This window comes from Oryx dammah, unplaced genomic scaffold (genome assembly GCF_014754425.2).
Source record: "Oryx dammah isolate SB20612 unplaced genomic scaffold, SCBI_Odam_1.1 HiC_scaffold_23, whole genome shotgun sequence".
NCBI classification, from domain to species: Eukaryota; Metazoa; Chordata; class Mammalia; order Artiodactyla; family Bovidae; genus Oryx; species Oryx dammah.
Window position 1 is genome coordinate 78,163,901 of NW_024070207.1, and position 15,341 is coordinate 78,179,241.

Sequence of the window (15,341 nt, forward strand, 5' to 3'; positions counted from 1 at the left end):
TGAAGTTGTAATGAAAATATTTGGCTGAGAACATCTGTGGAGGAAAAGCTTCTTCCTGTCCCTCAGGTCTGGGCTTCTTGTCATGAGGCTTCCCACCTGTGAGAGCCGGCTGTGGGTTGTTGATTGGTTAGAGCAGGCAGTAGGAGGCCCACCACAAACCCTACCAGGACTGCAGAACTTCCCACACTCTTAGGTCTTGGCTGAGCACACCAGACAATTGAAAGCACCAGTCTGACTGGCCACGTGGTGCCAGAGGTTGCCATTCATAACCACTGTCTTTCACCTAGCCAGGCTTCCAACTTTTACTTTTTCCGTTTAGAAATTCCTTCACTCAAACCTGAGTATTGGGAATTGCACAGCCTGGCCTGAACTTGACCTGACACCCATCACAGCCTGTCTACACAACTTTTGCCTCCTGGACCAGCTCCAGACCCCAAGCACAACGTATGCCGTTGCCTACCTCTCTCTGGTTACTTTTCTTGGCCTTTGCTGCTTGGGTGACCTCATCCTTCCATACTTCCCTTCATTCTCCACCAGGACATTAGGGATTGAAGTGTTTTACCTCTGGGATCCATTTACTGGTCATGCTGGCTGGCTAGGTCAAGTGGAGAGGTTTTCCCACTACAACTACTTTGTCCATTATTGCTGCTCTAGAGTACCCCAAACACTCTGCACCTCTGTCCACTGTTTTTACTGTTGCAGCGTCTGAGGCTTGCACACGAACTTGATTTTCTGCTTCTACTATCTTGGTACCTTTGTGGGTACTTTAGGCCTTGTTCACTGTATCCCCCTCAGCACAGCTCCTGGATCCCCTTGATACTGAATTCACACAAGGTATGAAAACAGCTTTTTCATCAAGAACCCATGATTTCTGGTTGCATCTTTGTTGCCCACACATGCCATTTTACTTCTCTGTCATTTTTGTCTACCATTATAACACCAGCAAGATGGGAGACCAGGGCTCAGTGGGCAGGGTTTCTAGTCACTGCACTGAGCCCTCTGCATCCAGCAGGCACAAAGGACAGGGTAGGGATAAGGTGGTCTCTTGTCGCTGCCTAATACTGTTTATCATCAGTCACAACAAACATTTGTCAGCTGCTTACTGTGAGCCAGGCAGTATTGTAGGCATTGGAGACAGCAACAGATTTTAAAAAATCCCTGTCCTGGGGTGGGAGGTGTGTGTGCATGCACATACTGGTGAGACCTAGAATAGACAGTAAACACAGTAAGTAAATTGCATGTTGGAAGTTGATCAGTGCAGTTCAAAAGGTCTGTAGAGCCAGCTGAGGTCTGGAATGATGGGGTGCAGGTAGGCATTTTTAAATAGGGGAGTCAGAAGGCTTTATGCAGAAGGGGACATTAAATCAAGGACTTGAAGAGGATGAAGCATGTGAATATCTGAGGGAAGGGCATTCCAGGCAAAGGGAACAGCAAGTGCAAAGTCCCTGAGACTGGATTGTGCCTGCTTTATTCAGGAACAGCTAGGATAATAGTATGGCTGGAATGGAGTGAGAAGGGTAAGAGATGAGGCCTGGGAGGTAATGGACCTGAAGATCTATCCTGAGGTGGACTTTTGTCAAGTATTTCCACTCACGACATGCTTTGGTAAATCCTTGTTTGCATGAACTGTTATGGCCAAGGGTATCATAAAGGGAAGCCCAGAAGAGGTGGGGGATATGGCTTTAGACTGTGTAAAGATGTGCAATGGAGTCTACCTCCGTTTGAACTGGGCTTGGTGATAGTGTAGGAGTTTTCCAGGCAGAGAGGGGTAAGGGATTAGGTTGGCTTGGCAATGCTTGGCACACAACAGGCACCCAATAAATAAAATGGAAAACTTGGAGAACGCAGGAGGGAGTCATGGGCGGGGCTCTGGAGGCTCAGAAGAGGTAGTTGAGAGGTGGCAGTTCAGTTCAGTCACACAGTCATGTCTATTTGCGACCCCATGGACTGCAGAACGTCAGGCTTTACTGTCCATCACCAACTCCTGGAGCTTGCTCAAACTCCTGTCCATCGAGTCGGTGAAAGGTGGCAGTAAAACCCAATTTAGGGTGCAAGTCCTCGGGCAAAGGGAAAAAGACGTCCCCTTCCAAGTCAAAGCCCAAGCCATGCCAAGTAATGCACTCGCCCCTTTAAAGGTCCGTCTTTCCCATGAGCCTAGGCTCCACCCTGTGAGCTTCGTTGATGGAGATGGGAGTGGCTAGAGGCGGGATGAAATTCGATTGAGCGATCTTTTGACCAATCACCTTGTGAGGCATTCGACCTATGGTAAGAGGAGCTCAGAACAAAAAGGAGACCCGCCCCCTCCACGGCGAAACCAATGAAAACCTGGCGGAGGCGTCGTCAGGGCGGTGAAATCACGCCTCTCCAGGCAGGCCACGCCCTTCATTCTTGCTCAGCCTCACCCCAGGGAGCAAATCCGATTGCCGGGGCGACACCTCAAAAGGCGGGGCTGCAAACGTTCACAGTTGGAAAGAGCTCGCGGTCTGGGAGGAAGGCGGGGGAGCTGCTGGGCGGGGCTAGACACTGTCCTATCTAAGGTGGTAAAGGCCAATGATTCTCCAGGCCGCCTCAGAAAAGTCATCTCGCGAACCTTTAAAATCCCTGCCTCCCGAGGCACCTCGGGGGACTAGGACTGACTGCCTCATCTGTCTTTTTCCTCCTTGCAAAAGTCCCGTTTTCTATTATGGGGATGTACCAAGTGAGACCGAGTAGGGTGAGCGAGTGGTGACCAGCACGCTGGTCACTGGCTGCTGCCCACTTCGGCGTTAGCAAACTTCTAGCAAGATTGGAAGTCAGTACTAAATAACCTCTACATTTCCCCGCTGGCGCCGTTCCAGGGCCGGCGCCACATTCCCCAGTGGGCGCGCAATGGCCGCGCCCCCGCCCGCTGCGGACCGGTCTTTTGGTACCTGCAGTCCGAGGTGAGTCCCCTCCTTCCCACTTCACCCTTTCCAGCGCGTGCGTGCGCATGCGCGGAGCGCGGCGCGCGCAGCGGTTTGGCCGTTGGCTGTTCGGCCCTGGGATTCGCCGCGTCTCCGTGAGCAGTAGGCTCTGAACCGCGAGCCGCCGTGAGCTCTCGGATTCCAGCCGGCGCCAGCGAGCCCGGGGGCATCGCCCGCAGCGGCCAAGCTCATGGCCGGCTGAGCGGGACGCCGCCTCCGCCTCAGCCGCCGCCGCCGCCGCCGCCGCCTCCTCCTCCTCAGCCGGCGGCGGCCCGGGCCCAGCAGCCATGGCCGAAGACTACTGGGACGGGCGCCTGCGGCGAACTGGAGGAGAAGGAGGTCGCGCGGCCTCAGCCCGGGCCGCCGCCCCAGGCGCCACCGCGCCGGCCCCGCGGCACTGAGGTTGCTCGCGCGCCCCCGCCGGTGAGCGCGTTCACGAGGCATGGGGTGGGGGCTCCTCTTCCTGCAGAACCAACCCAGACCCCGGGCGGTGCCCAGGGGTCTGGGCTGCACCGCTGGCCTGTGCCCCCTCCCCCAGCGAGTTTCCCAGAATGCACCGGGGCGGGGGGTCATTCAGGGCCTCACTGACCTTGGCCCCGCCCTGGGCCTGGTCTGGGAGCTAGGGATGGGAAGTACTATGGGTGCTAGTGGGGAGTAGGGTGATCGAAGGACCAGGGGGTGTGTAAATGGGTGGCAGAGTGGTGAAAGACTAGAGGTTTGCTAACGGGGGCCTCAGCTGTGAAGGGGTCAGAGCATGTGGTAATAAGTCTTAACCGCTGTGTAAGGTTTTGAGGCTCAGTGTGTGCTAGCAGAGGGGCGGTGCTGGACCCGAGGATGAATAACAAGGAAGAGGACGTCAGAGGAGTGCTGAGATATGCAAATAGGGTTATAGCTGTAGAAAGGCCCTGTGGGTGTTGCTGGTGGATAGGTGGTAGAGGTGCCGGAAGGTTCGCTGGTGGGATCGGAGCTCTGAGGTCCTATGTGTGGTAAGGGAGTCACGATGGTGTTAACATGTGTATTTGTCCATGAGGGACTGGCAGGGTTTGAGGATACAGTGTGCTCATAGAGGGCAGGGTCCAGTGTTGAGAGGGTGCCAGTTGGGGTGGTAGCTCTCAAGGGTATGTGCATATGGTAATAAAGGTCTGGGCAGTATGAGGCCCAGTATATTAATGAGGGCAAACCGGTGGAAGACCTGAGCCCTGTGCTAATAGGTAACAGAATTGTGGATATATGTGTGTGGGGAGTGGGAATTGGTGGTCAGGGAAGAATCTTAGCATTGTAAGAGGTTCATTGTATTAAGGATCAAAATGGTGAGATGAGTTTGTATCTATGAGGTCAGGGGATGCGAGATTGTGTGTATGTGTGTGTTAGACACTCAGTCGTGGCCGACTCTTTGCGACCCCTTGGATTGTAGCCCGCCAGGCTCCTCTGTCCATGGGGATTCTCAAGGCAAGAATACTGGGGTGGGTTGCCATGCCTTTTTTCAGGGGATCTTCCCACCCCAGGAATCGAACCTGGGTCTCCCACATAGAAGGCAGATTCTTTACTGTCTGAGCCACCAGGACGCCCTATAAAGAAGAGGCAGGGTAATGTATGAAGTTCTAGTGACTGCTCATGTGGGTTTAGTGACAGAAGTATGTAAATGTGTGTCAGTGTGGGGAGAATCAGAGCAGTATGAGCTCTGGAATATGCTAGTGAGTGTCAGAATATTGTAAAGATAGTGTGTACCTGAGTGCCTGAGATTTGTTGAGGTTCCAGGCAATGGCACCCCACTCCAGTATTCTTGCCTGGAAGATCACATGGATGGAGGAGCCTGGTGGGCTGCAGTCAATGGGGTCTCGAAGAGTCAGACACGACTGAGTGACTTCACTTTCACTTTTTACTTTCATGCATTGGAGAAGGAAATGGCAACCCACTTCAGTGTTCTTGCCTGGAGAATCCCAGGGACGGGGAAGCCTGGTCTATGGGGTCACACAGAGTCGGACACGACTGAAGTGACTTAGCAGCAGCAGCAGGGAATGCTAATGGAGGATAGAGCTATGGAGAAGATCTTGTGTGCAATAAAAATGATGAGGGCTGTGAAGGGATCCAGTTGTCAACCAACAGGGGTTATAGCTGAGGAAGAGTTGAAGCAAAGAGAAATAAAAGAATATGTGATGGTCTAGGTGTGCTAAAGTGGATTAGAGCCATGGAGGGCTGAAGTGCGCTACTGGGACTCTGGGCTGGATGAAGATCTGTGTGTGCTAATGAGGGTCAGGCCATTATAGAACAGCGTGTTTGTGTGTCCCTGGAGAATGGGGCTGAGTACGGGTTCAGGGTGTGCTAATGGGGAGGCACTGTGAGGCCCGGTGCGTGGTAATAGGGGTCAGGGTGAAGTGAAGGTCCAGCCTGTGCTGATGGGAAGTGGGGAGACAGGGTAGTGGGAGGACCAGAAGACATGTTAATAATGATCACAGCTGTGGAGGGGTCTGAGTATGGGCAAAAACAGGTTCAGGGATCTGCAAGATTCACTTTGTGTTAATGGGATTCAGGGCAGTGCGAAGGTCCAGTGAGTGCTAATGTAGGTTACTCTCTACAGCTGTAGAGGGTCCCAAGTGCATGTAAATAGGAATCAGCATCTTGCTGGGGAACAGTGAGTGCTGTGGAGAAGCTAACAGGCAGCATGTGGTGCTAAGAGTTAACTTACAGGAGCCGGCTGGGTGCTAACGGAGTTCAGTGTTCTGTTGAGGCTTTGTATGCTAATAGGGTCAAAGATAAATAGGGCCATTGCGCTGCTGTTGGCAGTTAAAATGCAGAGAAGCCTTCCTGAGGGTCCAATGTGTACTGAAGGAAGCAGGACACTGTGAGAGTCCAGTGTGTGCTTATGGGATGATGTGCCTGAACAGAATGAGGATGGTATGTTCCTATGGGAGTTACTAGAATGTGATCATTGTGTCCTCAGTGGCTGGTGTGATGTGAGGTGGTGAGTATCCTTGGGTATAAAAATATTTTGAGGATGGAAACATCCCCTTGGGGAGTCAAAAAGAATATGTGCCCTTTTTTGAGTGTGGTTGTGTATCCAGTTTCTTGCTTCCTCATTCATTATTCTAAAATCTAAAAATCTGAGAAAACTGAGATGATATTTAAAAGTTTTACTGCATGTTAATGTTCAAGTGTCTCTGCTCACAGGACCCGGTGCAGGGTCCCCCTGCTGGGGGCATTGTATGAAACACAGGTTTTGTACCCACATCTTCCTAAAATCTCCCCAAAACTAAGCCCTGGAACATGTCCAGCCCTTGGAATTTCCACTTAGAGGTCATGGACCCATGGCTCCTTCTGGCTCCTTCCTCCATCCAGCCCTACTTACAATACACTCCCCCCCTCCCCCCCCCCCGCAGATCCCCTATTCCCTTCCACAACAGGCAAAACAACTGGGTTTCCATGCCATGTGGACAGACACAAGAGTCTTTGGGGACTGGCCATGCTTCATCTTCCTCAGCCTCAGGTCCAGTGTTCACTCTCCTGGGTCAGGATTTTTTTTTTTTTTTTTGCTCTTGTTATCCCAGGTTGAAATTCATCCTCTTTATTGAGGTCTTTTCTGCTAGGCTGGCCCCTCTACCCTTTTGGGGGTGATGAATTCAGGCAGGCAGAAGTGGGGTGTGGGGACCACTGGGGTAAGCACCTGATTTCATGGTAACAGATGATTCACTTCTCTACTCAAATTCAGCCCCAGCCCAGCCTCCTATCTAGCTTCCCTTGGGCCCAGGGCCATCTTAGGCCCTGCTGTGAGTCCAGATGGTCCCTGGGCCAGGTCTTTCCCCCTCCTTGCTGGCCCAGAGCCAGGAGGAAGCAGAAGAAGGCCAGCCTAAGCCTTTTGGTGGCCCCGTTCCTGCCAGCAGCCCCATCTAGGTCATCATCTTGCCAATGCCAGTGTCCCTGGGCCACCTTGTCTGGGGTTGTTAATGAGTAGCAGGGACTCACCCTGACAAATGTTGGTCCTAGGTCCTTAGCTCCTGATTCATTAATTTCTGCCATGAGCACTTTTTGAGCACCTGCTCTGTATCAGTCACTGTTCCAGGTCCTCAGGATATAGCTGTGACCTAAACAGACATCCATCTATCCTGGCAGAGCTGATCTTCTAGTTATGGTGGTGAGAAGACAGTAAAGAATAAAGAAACCAATAAGTAGATGGTGTGATTTCTGAGGAGATAAGTGCTGAGGGGACAATTGACAAGGTGAGGGAGCTCAGGATGGTTCAGATTTTAAATAGGGTTATTCATGGTTATCTATGAAAAAAAGTGATATTTGAGCAGTGGCCTAAAGGGGGTGAGGGGGTGAGCTACTTTGAAATCTAGTGGAAGAGTATTCTAAGTACTGGAAACAGCCACTGCAAAGGCCCTGAGGAGGGACTTCTAGTTGCAGAACAGCAATGAGCAGTGAGGTGAGGCCAGAAGGGTAGTAGTGTGAGTGGGGTAAGACCTTGTGGGCCACATGAAGGACTGAGATGTTTATTTGGGGTGATAAGGAACACATAGTACATTGTCAGCTAGACAAGAAATGTGACCTGGCTTGTCAAAATCTCGGTGGGACCCTGTGGTCCAAACCTGATGGAACCTTTCCAGCAACTCTCAGGAGAGCTGGTATACTTTGAGATCCCCCCACAACCCCACCCAGTGGTTGGGTCTGGGCAGGAAACCTCTCCCTCTCCCTGCACCCCTCATCTGGGTAGCCCAGTGGGGTAGTCCACTAGTCACCTTGACGATGGTTGCTGGGGGAGGATGGTTGCTGGGGGAGGCGAGAGGGACCTTGTGGCCCCGGGGAGCGTTTTGCCTTGGCAGTTGGGGGTGATGTGGGGCTGGTGCCAGCGGAACATGCCATTGTATGGACATTCCTGGGGCCGTGTCAGTGGTCTCAGGGTCCTGAGAGAGCCCCCCACCTCACCAATGGCTGGGTCCATCAGTGCCGCTGCACCTGAGAACGCCTGCTGTAGAGCCCTCTGCTCCCACAGTGAGGCTGCCCCCAAAGGGGCCAACACTTCACCAGTTGTGCCCTTTCCCTCAGCCAGCCACCCAAGCCTTAGTACCCAGGTGGGCTCTTAGGAGCAGGGTCTGCTGGGTCTGGTTGGTGTAGGTAGCAGGCACTGACTGAGGTCTCCATCCATGCCAGGTTTCCAGGAATCCTGCATGATTCCAGGGTTCCACAGTGGTTGGGTGGGCACTGCCGCAGGTTCCTGTCAGTGCGCCTCACTGGGTTTTAGGGGGCCCATGAGGGTCAGGCGACTGCTAGGGTGGGACCCATTCCCATCCCTACGCCCTGCTCAGGTCGCCATGGATCGGATGAAGAAGATCAAACGGCAGCTGTCAATGACACTCCGAGGGGGCCGAGGTATAGATAAGACCAATGGTGCCCCTGAACAGATAGGCCTGGATGAGAGTGGCGGGGGCGGCGGCAGTGACCTTGGAGAGGCCCCCACACGTGCTGCCCCTGGGGAACCTCGCTCTGTACGGGGCCCACTCAGCTCTGCACCAGGTGGGTCCACTGACCATTCCTGCTCCTAGCCTGGTCCCCAGGGGTGCTGCCTGCCAACTGATTTTTTCTTAGACTTGTATTATTTTCACTTTCCTTTCTCCATTTTCCCCCCAACCTCTGCCATCCTTGCTCAACACCCTCTCTCTCTTGTCCATCTGTGCCCCTTTCCTTGGCTTTGTGCCCAGGTCTCAGGGGGAGGAAGGGTACCCCGCCTGCCACAGCTGCCCCAAGCCTCCCTCTGCCCTTCTGCGCTCTGTGACAGCCCCTTCAGGCCTCCTGGCACCTGCCTGCCCCAGGCCTGCCTTCCCAGGGCATTCGGCTACTTCTGCCGCTGCCTGCCCACTGGCCCTGGGCAAGCCACAGTCTCAGCTCGCCGCTGACACGGGGTGCTCCACTAGGTGACTATTGCCCCCCCTGCCCAATTCCACCTGTCTTGACCTGTGTGAACCTCCTGGGGCCTTCCCACCCTCTTCCCTGAGGAACTCCAGGCTGCTCTGGAGTCCATGTGCGTAAATGTGTGATGAGGGAATGTGTTATGGGGGTGGGGGGATTTGTCCTGGGGCTCCTGAGCCCACCTGGTGTGCCCTCCCCCTGTCCCCACTACCAGAGATTGTGCATGAGGACTTGAAGATGGGGTCTGACGGGGAAAGTGACCAGGCTTCAGCCACGTCCTCCGATGAGGTGCAGTCACCAGTGAGGGTGCGCATGCGCAACCATCCCCCACGCAAGATCTCCACTGAGGTGCTTAACTCCCTGTCCGGGCAGTGGTGGGGCTGGAAAAAAAGGGTTAGATATGGAGATTTGTAGTTGATGGTCCTGTTTCTCCCCCATCTTGCCTGCTAGGACATCAACAAGCGCCTATCACTACCAGCCGACATCCGGCTGCCTGAGGGCTACCTTGAGAAGCTGACCCTCAACAGCCCCATCTTTGACAAGCCCCTCAGCCGCCGTCTCCGCCGTGTCAGCTTGGTGAGCATCTTCTATTCCTGTCCTCCTTTTCCTCCTCCCAGTCCCTTCCACTGAGCCTACTTCAGTCTCCCTCCTTTACCTGACAGTCTGAGATCGGCTTTGGGAAACTGGAGACCTACATCAAGCTGGATAAGCTGGGAGAGGTGAGAGACAGCCAGGAGACCCATGGTAAGGCTGGGGATCAGTGGGAACTCCCTGTAGCCTCATAGCTTCTCTCCTGTCACTGTTCCTCACATCCCAGGGTACCTATGCCACTGTCTACAAAGGCAAAAGCAAGCTCACAGACAACCTTGTGGCACTCAAGGAGATCAGACTGGAACACGAAGAGGGGGCACCCTGCACCGCCATCCGGGAAGGTACAGGTCCCACCCCATCTGTTCCAGGCTTCCCAGGCTCTCCCCATGGTGTGTATGTGCACATACACACCCATAGTGAGGACAGGACTGGGGGTTCTGGGACTCTCATGGTGCTCTGGGCTTCATGAAAAAGTGCTCATCACCCACATATCCAGATAATAAATCAGGGTAACCAGAGTCTTCCTGTGTTGAGAAGAGGCAGGTAAATTGTTTGCTTTCGTTCTGGGAATATCCCTGAAGTGCTCACCAGTTTACTTGACACAGTAGTTTCTAATCAGAAAAATCACATGGAATAAGTCTGAATTGTATAGAAATTGAGTGTACAAACTCATTTTTACATGAAGCTGCAGGTCTGTATACTGAGGGTTAGAATAAGGGCCCTTTCCAAAACCAAAAACTGGTCGTAAAGATCTAGTGTCACGTAAGCCTAAGGCTGCTATCCCAGGTTCTGGCTCTGCATGTCTGGAACTTGGGGACACACCTTCTTCCTGATAGCAGGTGGGTTGGAGCTGGGTTGGAGTGGACTGTGAGCCACCAGGGAAAGGAGGAAACCCTGGGCTTGACCCTGTCTAGTCCTCCTCCTCGCCTCTGTCCTGAGTGTGGGCCTTGACTCTTCCCCCATCCCAACTCCCTGCTTCCTGTAGTGTCCCTGCTCAAGGACCTCAAACACGCCAACATCGTCACGCTACATGACATTATTCACACGGAGAAGTCCCTCACCCTTGTCTTTGAGTACCTGGTAAGGTTGGGTGGCCATGAGTCCTGGGGGAGGTGGGGAGATGGCCAGGAGCCACAGGATGTGACCCTCTTTCCTCTACCTGCTCTTCTCTCCTCAGGACAAGGACCTGAAGCAGTACCTGGATGACTGTGGGAACATCATCAACATGCACAACGTGAAAGTGGGTGTGGGGCAGGAAGCAGGGGCACAAGGGGGCCCCCACTCACCCACTCCACCCCACAAATCTCCCAGAAACAGACGTTTCCCGTTTGGCTTTTTTGCTGGGAGCCCTTGAAGGGCGTTGGGACCCTATCCTCTGTTTGTGAGACAAGGCTCTGGGCTCAGTGCTTGTGTTTGGGAGGGGGAGCAGTGCCTGCTTGGGGTCAGGCTGCTGGCTACTCTTTGACCTCTGCCTGCCGTTCCTGGGTCCCCAGCTGTTCCTGTTCCAGCTGCTCCGTGGCCTGGCCTACTGCCACCGGCAGAAGGTGCTACACCGAGACCTCAAGCCACAGAACCTACTCATCAATGAGCGAGGAGAGCTCAAGCTGGCTGACTTCGGTACCCCTGGCCTCCCCCTTCATCCCAGTGATCCCCCAACCTTACTCTCCCAGCCCCTCCTTCCCCCTGACCACCTCATCTCAGTCCCTCCCCTTCAGCCTCTCTAAGCTTCACTTGGGAAACCCTCAGTCCCAACTACATTCTCCCCCAGACGGCCCATGACCTCCTCAATTCCAGCTGCTCATTATCTCCACCTATCAGGCCTGGCCCGGGCCAAGTCAATTCCAACGAAGACCTACTCCAACGAGGTGGTAACACTGTGGTACCGGCCCCCTGACATCCTGCTCGGGTCCACGGACTACTCCACTCAGATTGACATGTGGTAAGGACAGGCTGAAGTGTGGCAGGGGCCACGCAGTAAAGGGGAGTGGCTTGGTCACAACAGCCAACCAGCCAACTACCTGCCTATTCACTGTGCTCTCCCTGCCCAGGGGTGTGGGCTGCATCTTCTATGAGATGGCCACAGGCCGGCCCCTCTTCCCAGGCTCCACAGTGGAGGAGCAGCTGCACTTCATCTTCCGCATCTTGGGTAAGGAGGCATGAGCTCTAAGAACTGTGGGGACATGCAGGGAGGCCCTGTGAGATGCTTAGGATAACTCCGTTTCCCCACCAGGAACCCCAAATGAAGATACATGGCCAGGCATCCTGTCCAATGAAGAGTTCAGGACATACAACTACCCCAAGTACCGAGCTGAGGCCCTTTTGAGCCATGCACCCCGGTGAGGCTGGTGGGTGGGTGGCTGTTAGGGGCCAGAGTACCCAAACTCAGTTTAAAACAGGTCCCCTTGTCCTTGAGGTAGAGTTGACAGCGACGGGGCTGACCTCCTCACCAAGCTGCTGCAGGTGAGACCACCTTCCTGGGTCACCCTAGGGGGCTAGTGGATTCCAGGTGTGGGGAAACAGAGCTACAGGGGCAGGGTCTGGGGCAGGGAGGAAGAGAAGCCTACTTGTTGAAAGTGTCAATACTCCCCCACCCCAACACACACTCAGTTTGAAGGTCGCAATCGGATCTCCGCAGAGGATGCCATGAAACATCCATTCTTCCTCAGTTTGGGGGATCGGATCCACAAACTTCCTGACAGTGAGTGGGGCTGGGGAATGGACTAGCTGGTGGGGGGCTTTATGGAACAGGATTTCTGCAGATGGCTGGGCAGTTGTGTTGAGTTCTAGCTGTGCCACCTCTGATGGGGTAAGGCATATGCCCTTGTTCACATATGTGATATGTTGTTTTTTACAAAAAAGTTTTTTAGCTTTCAGTTTATTTTACCTTTCATGGAAATTTTCAAACATAAAACCTGACAGAACATCCATCACTTTACCTTAAAATCCCATATATTTGTATATTAAACCAAGTAATATGGTCTATTATATATTGAACCAAATAATAAGTCCCCAGTACTCCAGCAAATGATCAACTCATGGCCAGAGTGGTTTTATCTATATTCACTCTGATTATTTTAAATCAAGTCTCAGATCCATCATTCATCTATACAATTTTAGCATGTACCTCTAAAATATTTTCTTAAGCACAACAATAATACAACAATCACACTAAAAAAACCACACACACATCGGATTAATCTCAGTAACAACCCAAACATCATCCATCATCTAGACTTAACAGGTGGTAATTGCAATACCACTGTCACACTTGACAAAATTACTAATTTCTCAGTGTCATGTAATAGTCTACATTCCGTTTTCCCTAGTAGCTGGTTTGTGTGTGGGATTATTTGGCCAGTGAAAGTCAAGACTCAAAGAAAATTAGAAATTTTTCTAATTGCCCTGATGGGGTCACACGGGAGGTGGTCCTGGATTGCCTCATGGGTCATGCCCCACTTCTGTCTCTCCTCCACAGCTACTTCCATATTTGCACTAAAGGAGATCCAGCTACAAAAGGAGGCCAGCATTCGATCTTCGTCAATGCCTGACTCAGGTAAGTGTAGGTGTGACCCTTGCCCTCTTCCCTGCCCCCTGGCCCCCATCCACTTACCTGCTTGCTCACCAACAGCCATCCGCTCTGCTTTCCCCTGCAGGCAGGCCAGCTTATCGAGTGGTGGACACCGAATTCTAAGCCACAGACCGAGGCCCCAGCAGGCAGCAGCTGGAGGGATGCCACACCCCTCACAGGGCAGCCCCCAACTGCATCCTCCCTGCTTGCTGCCTGCCTACCTGCCTGACTCATGCTCCCATGCCCACATGTCCCCTGCTGCCTGTCTGAACATCCGACCATTGGCCTGTTGGCCCACCCATTGGCCTGTCTGCTGGGTGCTAACAAAGCTCTCATCGCTCCTTTGCCTGGTCTGTCTGTCTGTCTGTCTGTGTCTCTTTCTCTCTCTGTCTTGGTAGTTGCTGGTGGACAGCGTGGCCGTGCCAGCCTCCCACACTGAAGCCAGGCCTAGACCCCTCCCCATCATACCTTCCCCCAGGACCACTACCCCATGGCCATCCAGGGGTCTGGAGCTAGCCCAGGCTGGGGATCTCGACTCAGACAAGACATGGTGATGCCTTGGGTCTGAGGTTCCCCTTCCTGCTTTCCTGCCTCATGTTGTGTGGGCCTTGTTTGTTTGTTTCATTCACTGTTGTTTTTTTAATTATTTTAAATGAGGTTTTCATTTTTTAAATGCAATATCTCTGTATACAGACTGCTGGGCCCCACTCACTGTTTGTGGCCCTCCCACAGTATTTTGTGCAATGAAGCCCTGCTCCCAGCCTTTTCATGGCAGGGACATAGCCCCTATTCAGAACCCTGATCATCACCAGACCCTGGGGTCAGCTAAGGGAAAGCATGCCTTGACAACTCGCCTTCCAACCCCCACCTGCCATCCCCAGCCACAGGGGGACTTGGGGACTACTGGAGACTCTCTGGGAGATGGATGAGGTGGGGGGCCCCCACTCTTTCCCTCCTGCAGTCCCATAGCTGGGGCTTCCTTCTCAGGGTCTCCCTAGCCCAGCCCTCCTGCCCCCATCCCGCACGGTGCTGTTGAGTAGGGGCCCTGCCAGGAACTGACCAACTCAGCAATGGAGCCATAGTGTGTATATGCGCACAAGCAGGGACAGAGGGGCGCATGGGAGGTTGTGCCCAGGCATTACCCCATAACCTCTGGGAAAAGTGAGACAGGGCAGGGACAGTCTCTGGGGTCAATTCCCAGATGGGTGGTTACCTTCCCTTCCTCCACTCTAAACCCTGGGGCCCTCAAATGGGGTGGGAGGGCAGGGGCAGGGGCCCTCCTAGGGGAGTTGGGAGGGGTGGGTTCCTGAATGCACCGTAATCGCTGTATGAAATATTAAAAAGTCTAAAGTGAAAAACCTGATTGCAAATCCCTGTGGGGGTGGGCTCAACCCAGGGTGAGTACTGGGACCTTGGAGAATTCACACTGGGTGCCTATTGTCTAAAAGAGCACTGCGAGTGGGCCAGGGATGTGTCAGGACTATGAAAAAGCATCTGAGGGGTTGCACATACCATGGTGGAACATAATAGCAGGTAGAGCAGGTTCTATAGAGGATGGGCTAAGGATTGAGCAGAGAGGAGTTAAGATTTACCCCAGAATATGAAACCAGATAGAGGATAGACTGTTAGGTATGGAGAGGCTGTTTCTTTGAAAGACACTTGGAAGGCCCAATAAAACCAGGATTTGGGGGAGATAAGACAGAGAAACCCAGTATGACTAAGACATGTCTAGCTGGGACCATGAGGCAGGCCAGTTGGGGATATGATAGGGTAGATTTTAAACCATGGAGAAGATAGGGGAATACATGGGTCAAATTTAGGACTAGGGCCATTGATGGCAGTTTAGGTTATTGGTATCTAGGAAGTAATGGAAACCATGGACATGTACGAGATGACTGTGGAAAGAATGCAAAGGTTTGTGAGGCCATAAGTCTATAGATAGCCTGGGACTCAAGTTGAGGCTTTGATTTCCTCTGTCCTGGGAGTTCTAGCTCCTGTCCACCATCTTGAGCAAAGCCTAGGATAGATTTCCAGGCAGAAGATGTGGGGTGGGCAGGGGCTGCCAAATGCTATAGGAAATGCAAGCCTAAGTGGCTGGTTGCTGAAGTCCAGCAGTGGCAGTGGACCTCTACTGTGTCCCTGTAAGCACTCTGGTGATAGTCTACAGCCTTATGGTTCCATGATGACTGTTAAGTCCCCAAAGACGGGAAATCAAGCAAGGAAAACCATCCTCCCTGTTTCCTTATAATGGCTAAAACTGTTAAGCTCCTCAGCAGACTTTTTGTGCCATCCTTGGCTAGAATCAGTTGACATGGCCACTTCTGATAGCAAGGGAGGTG

At 52.9% G+C, this 15,341-nt stretch overlaps 1 protein-coding gene across 6 annotated transcripts; it reads left to right on the forward strand.

The window, feature by feature from the left end:
- The first annotated feature begins 2,626 nt into the window (after positions 1-2,626).
- On the forward strand, positions 2,627-14,360 carry CDK16 (cyclin dependent kinase 16). 6 transcript variants are annotated; one of them, XM_040265833.1, is made up of 16 exons: positions 2,627-2,921; positions 8,243-8,450; positions 9,058-9,191; positions 9,294-9,419; positions 9,506-9,562; positions 9,661-9,775; positions 10,420-10,514; positions 10,612-10,674; positions 10,928-11,051; positions 11,253-11,373; positions 11,483-11,580; positions 11,665-11,770; positions 11,852-11,894; positions 12,042-12,132; positions 12,910-12,987; positions 13,088-14,360. In XM_040265833.1, the coding sequence occupies exons 2-16, from the start codon at positions 8,249-8,251 to the stop codon at positions 13,123-13,125; spliced, it is 1,491 nt and encodes a 496-aa protein (XP_040121767.1). In that variant the 5' UTR covers positions 2,627-2,921; positions 8,243-8,248; the 3' UTR covers positions 13,126-14,360. The 6 variants fall into 6 exon arrangements, with proteins under 6 accessions (XP_040121767.1, XP_040121765.1, XP_040121766.1 ...); XM_040265831.1 differs by having other exon boundaries at positions 2,628-2,921; positions 13,401-14,360; XM_040265832.1 differs by lacking the exon at positions 2,627-2,921 and adding an exon at positions 3,032-3,365.
- Positions 14,361-15,341: the final 981 nt, after the last annotated feature.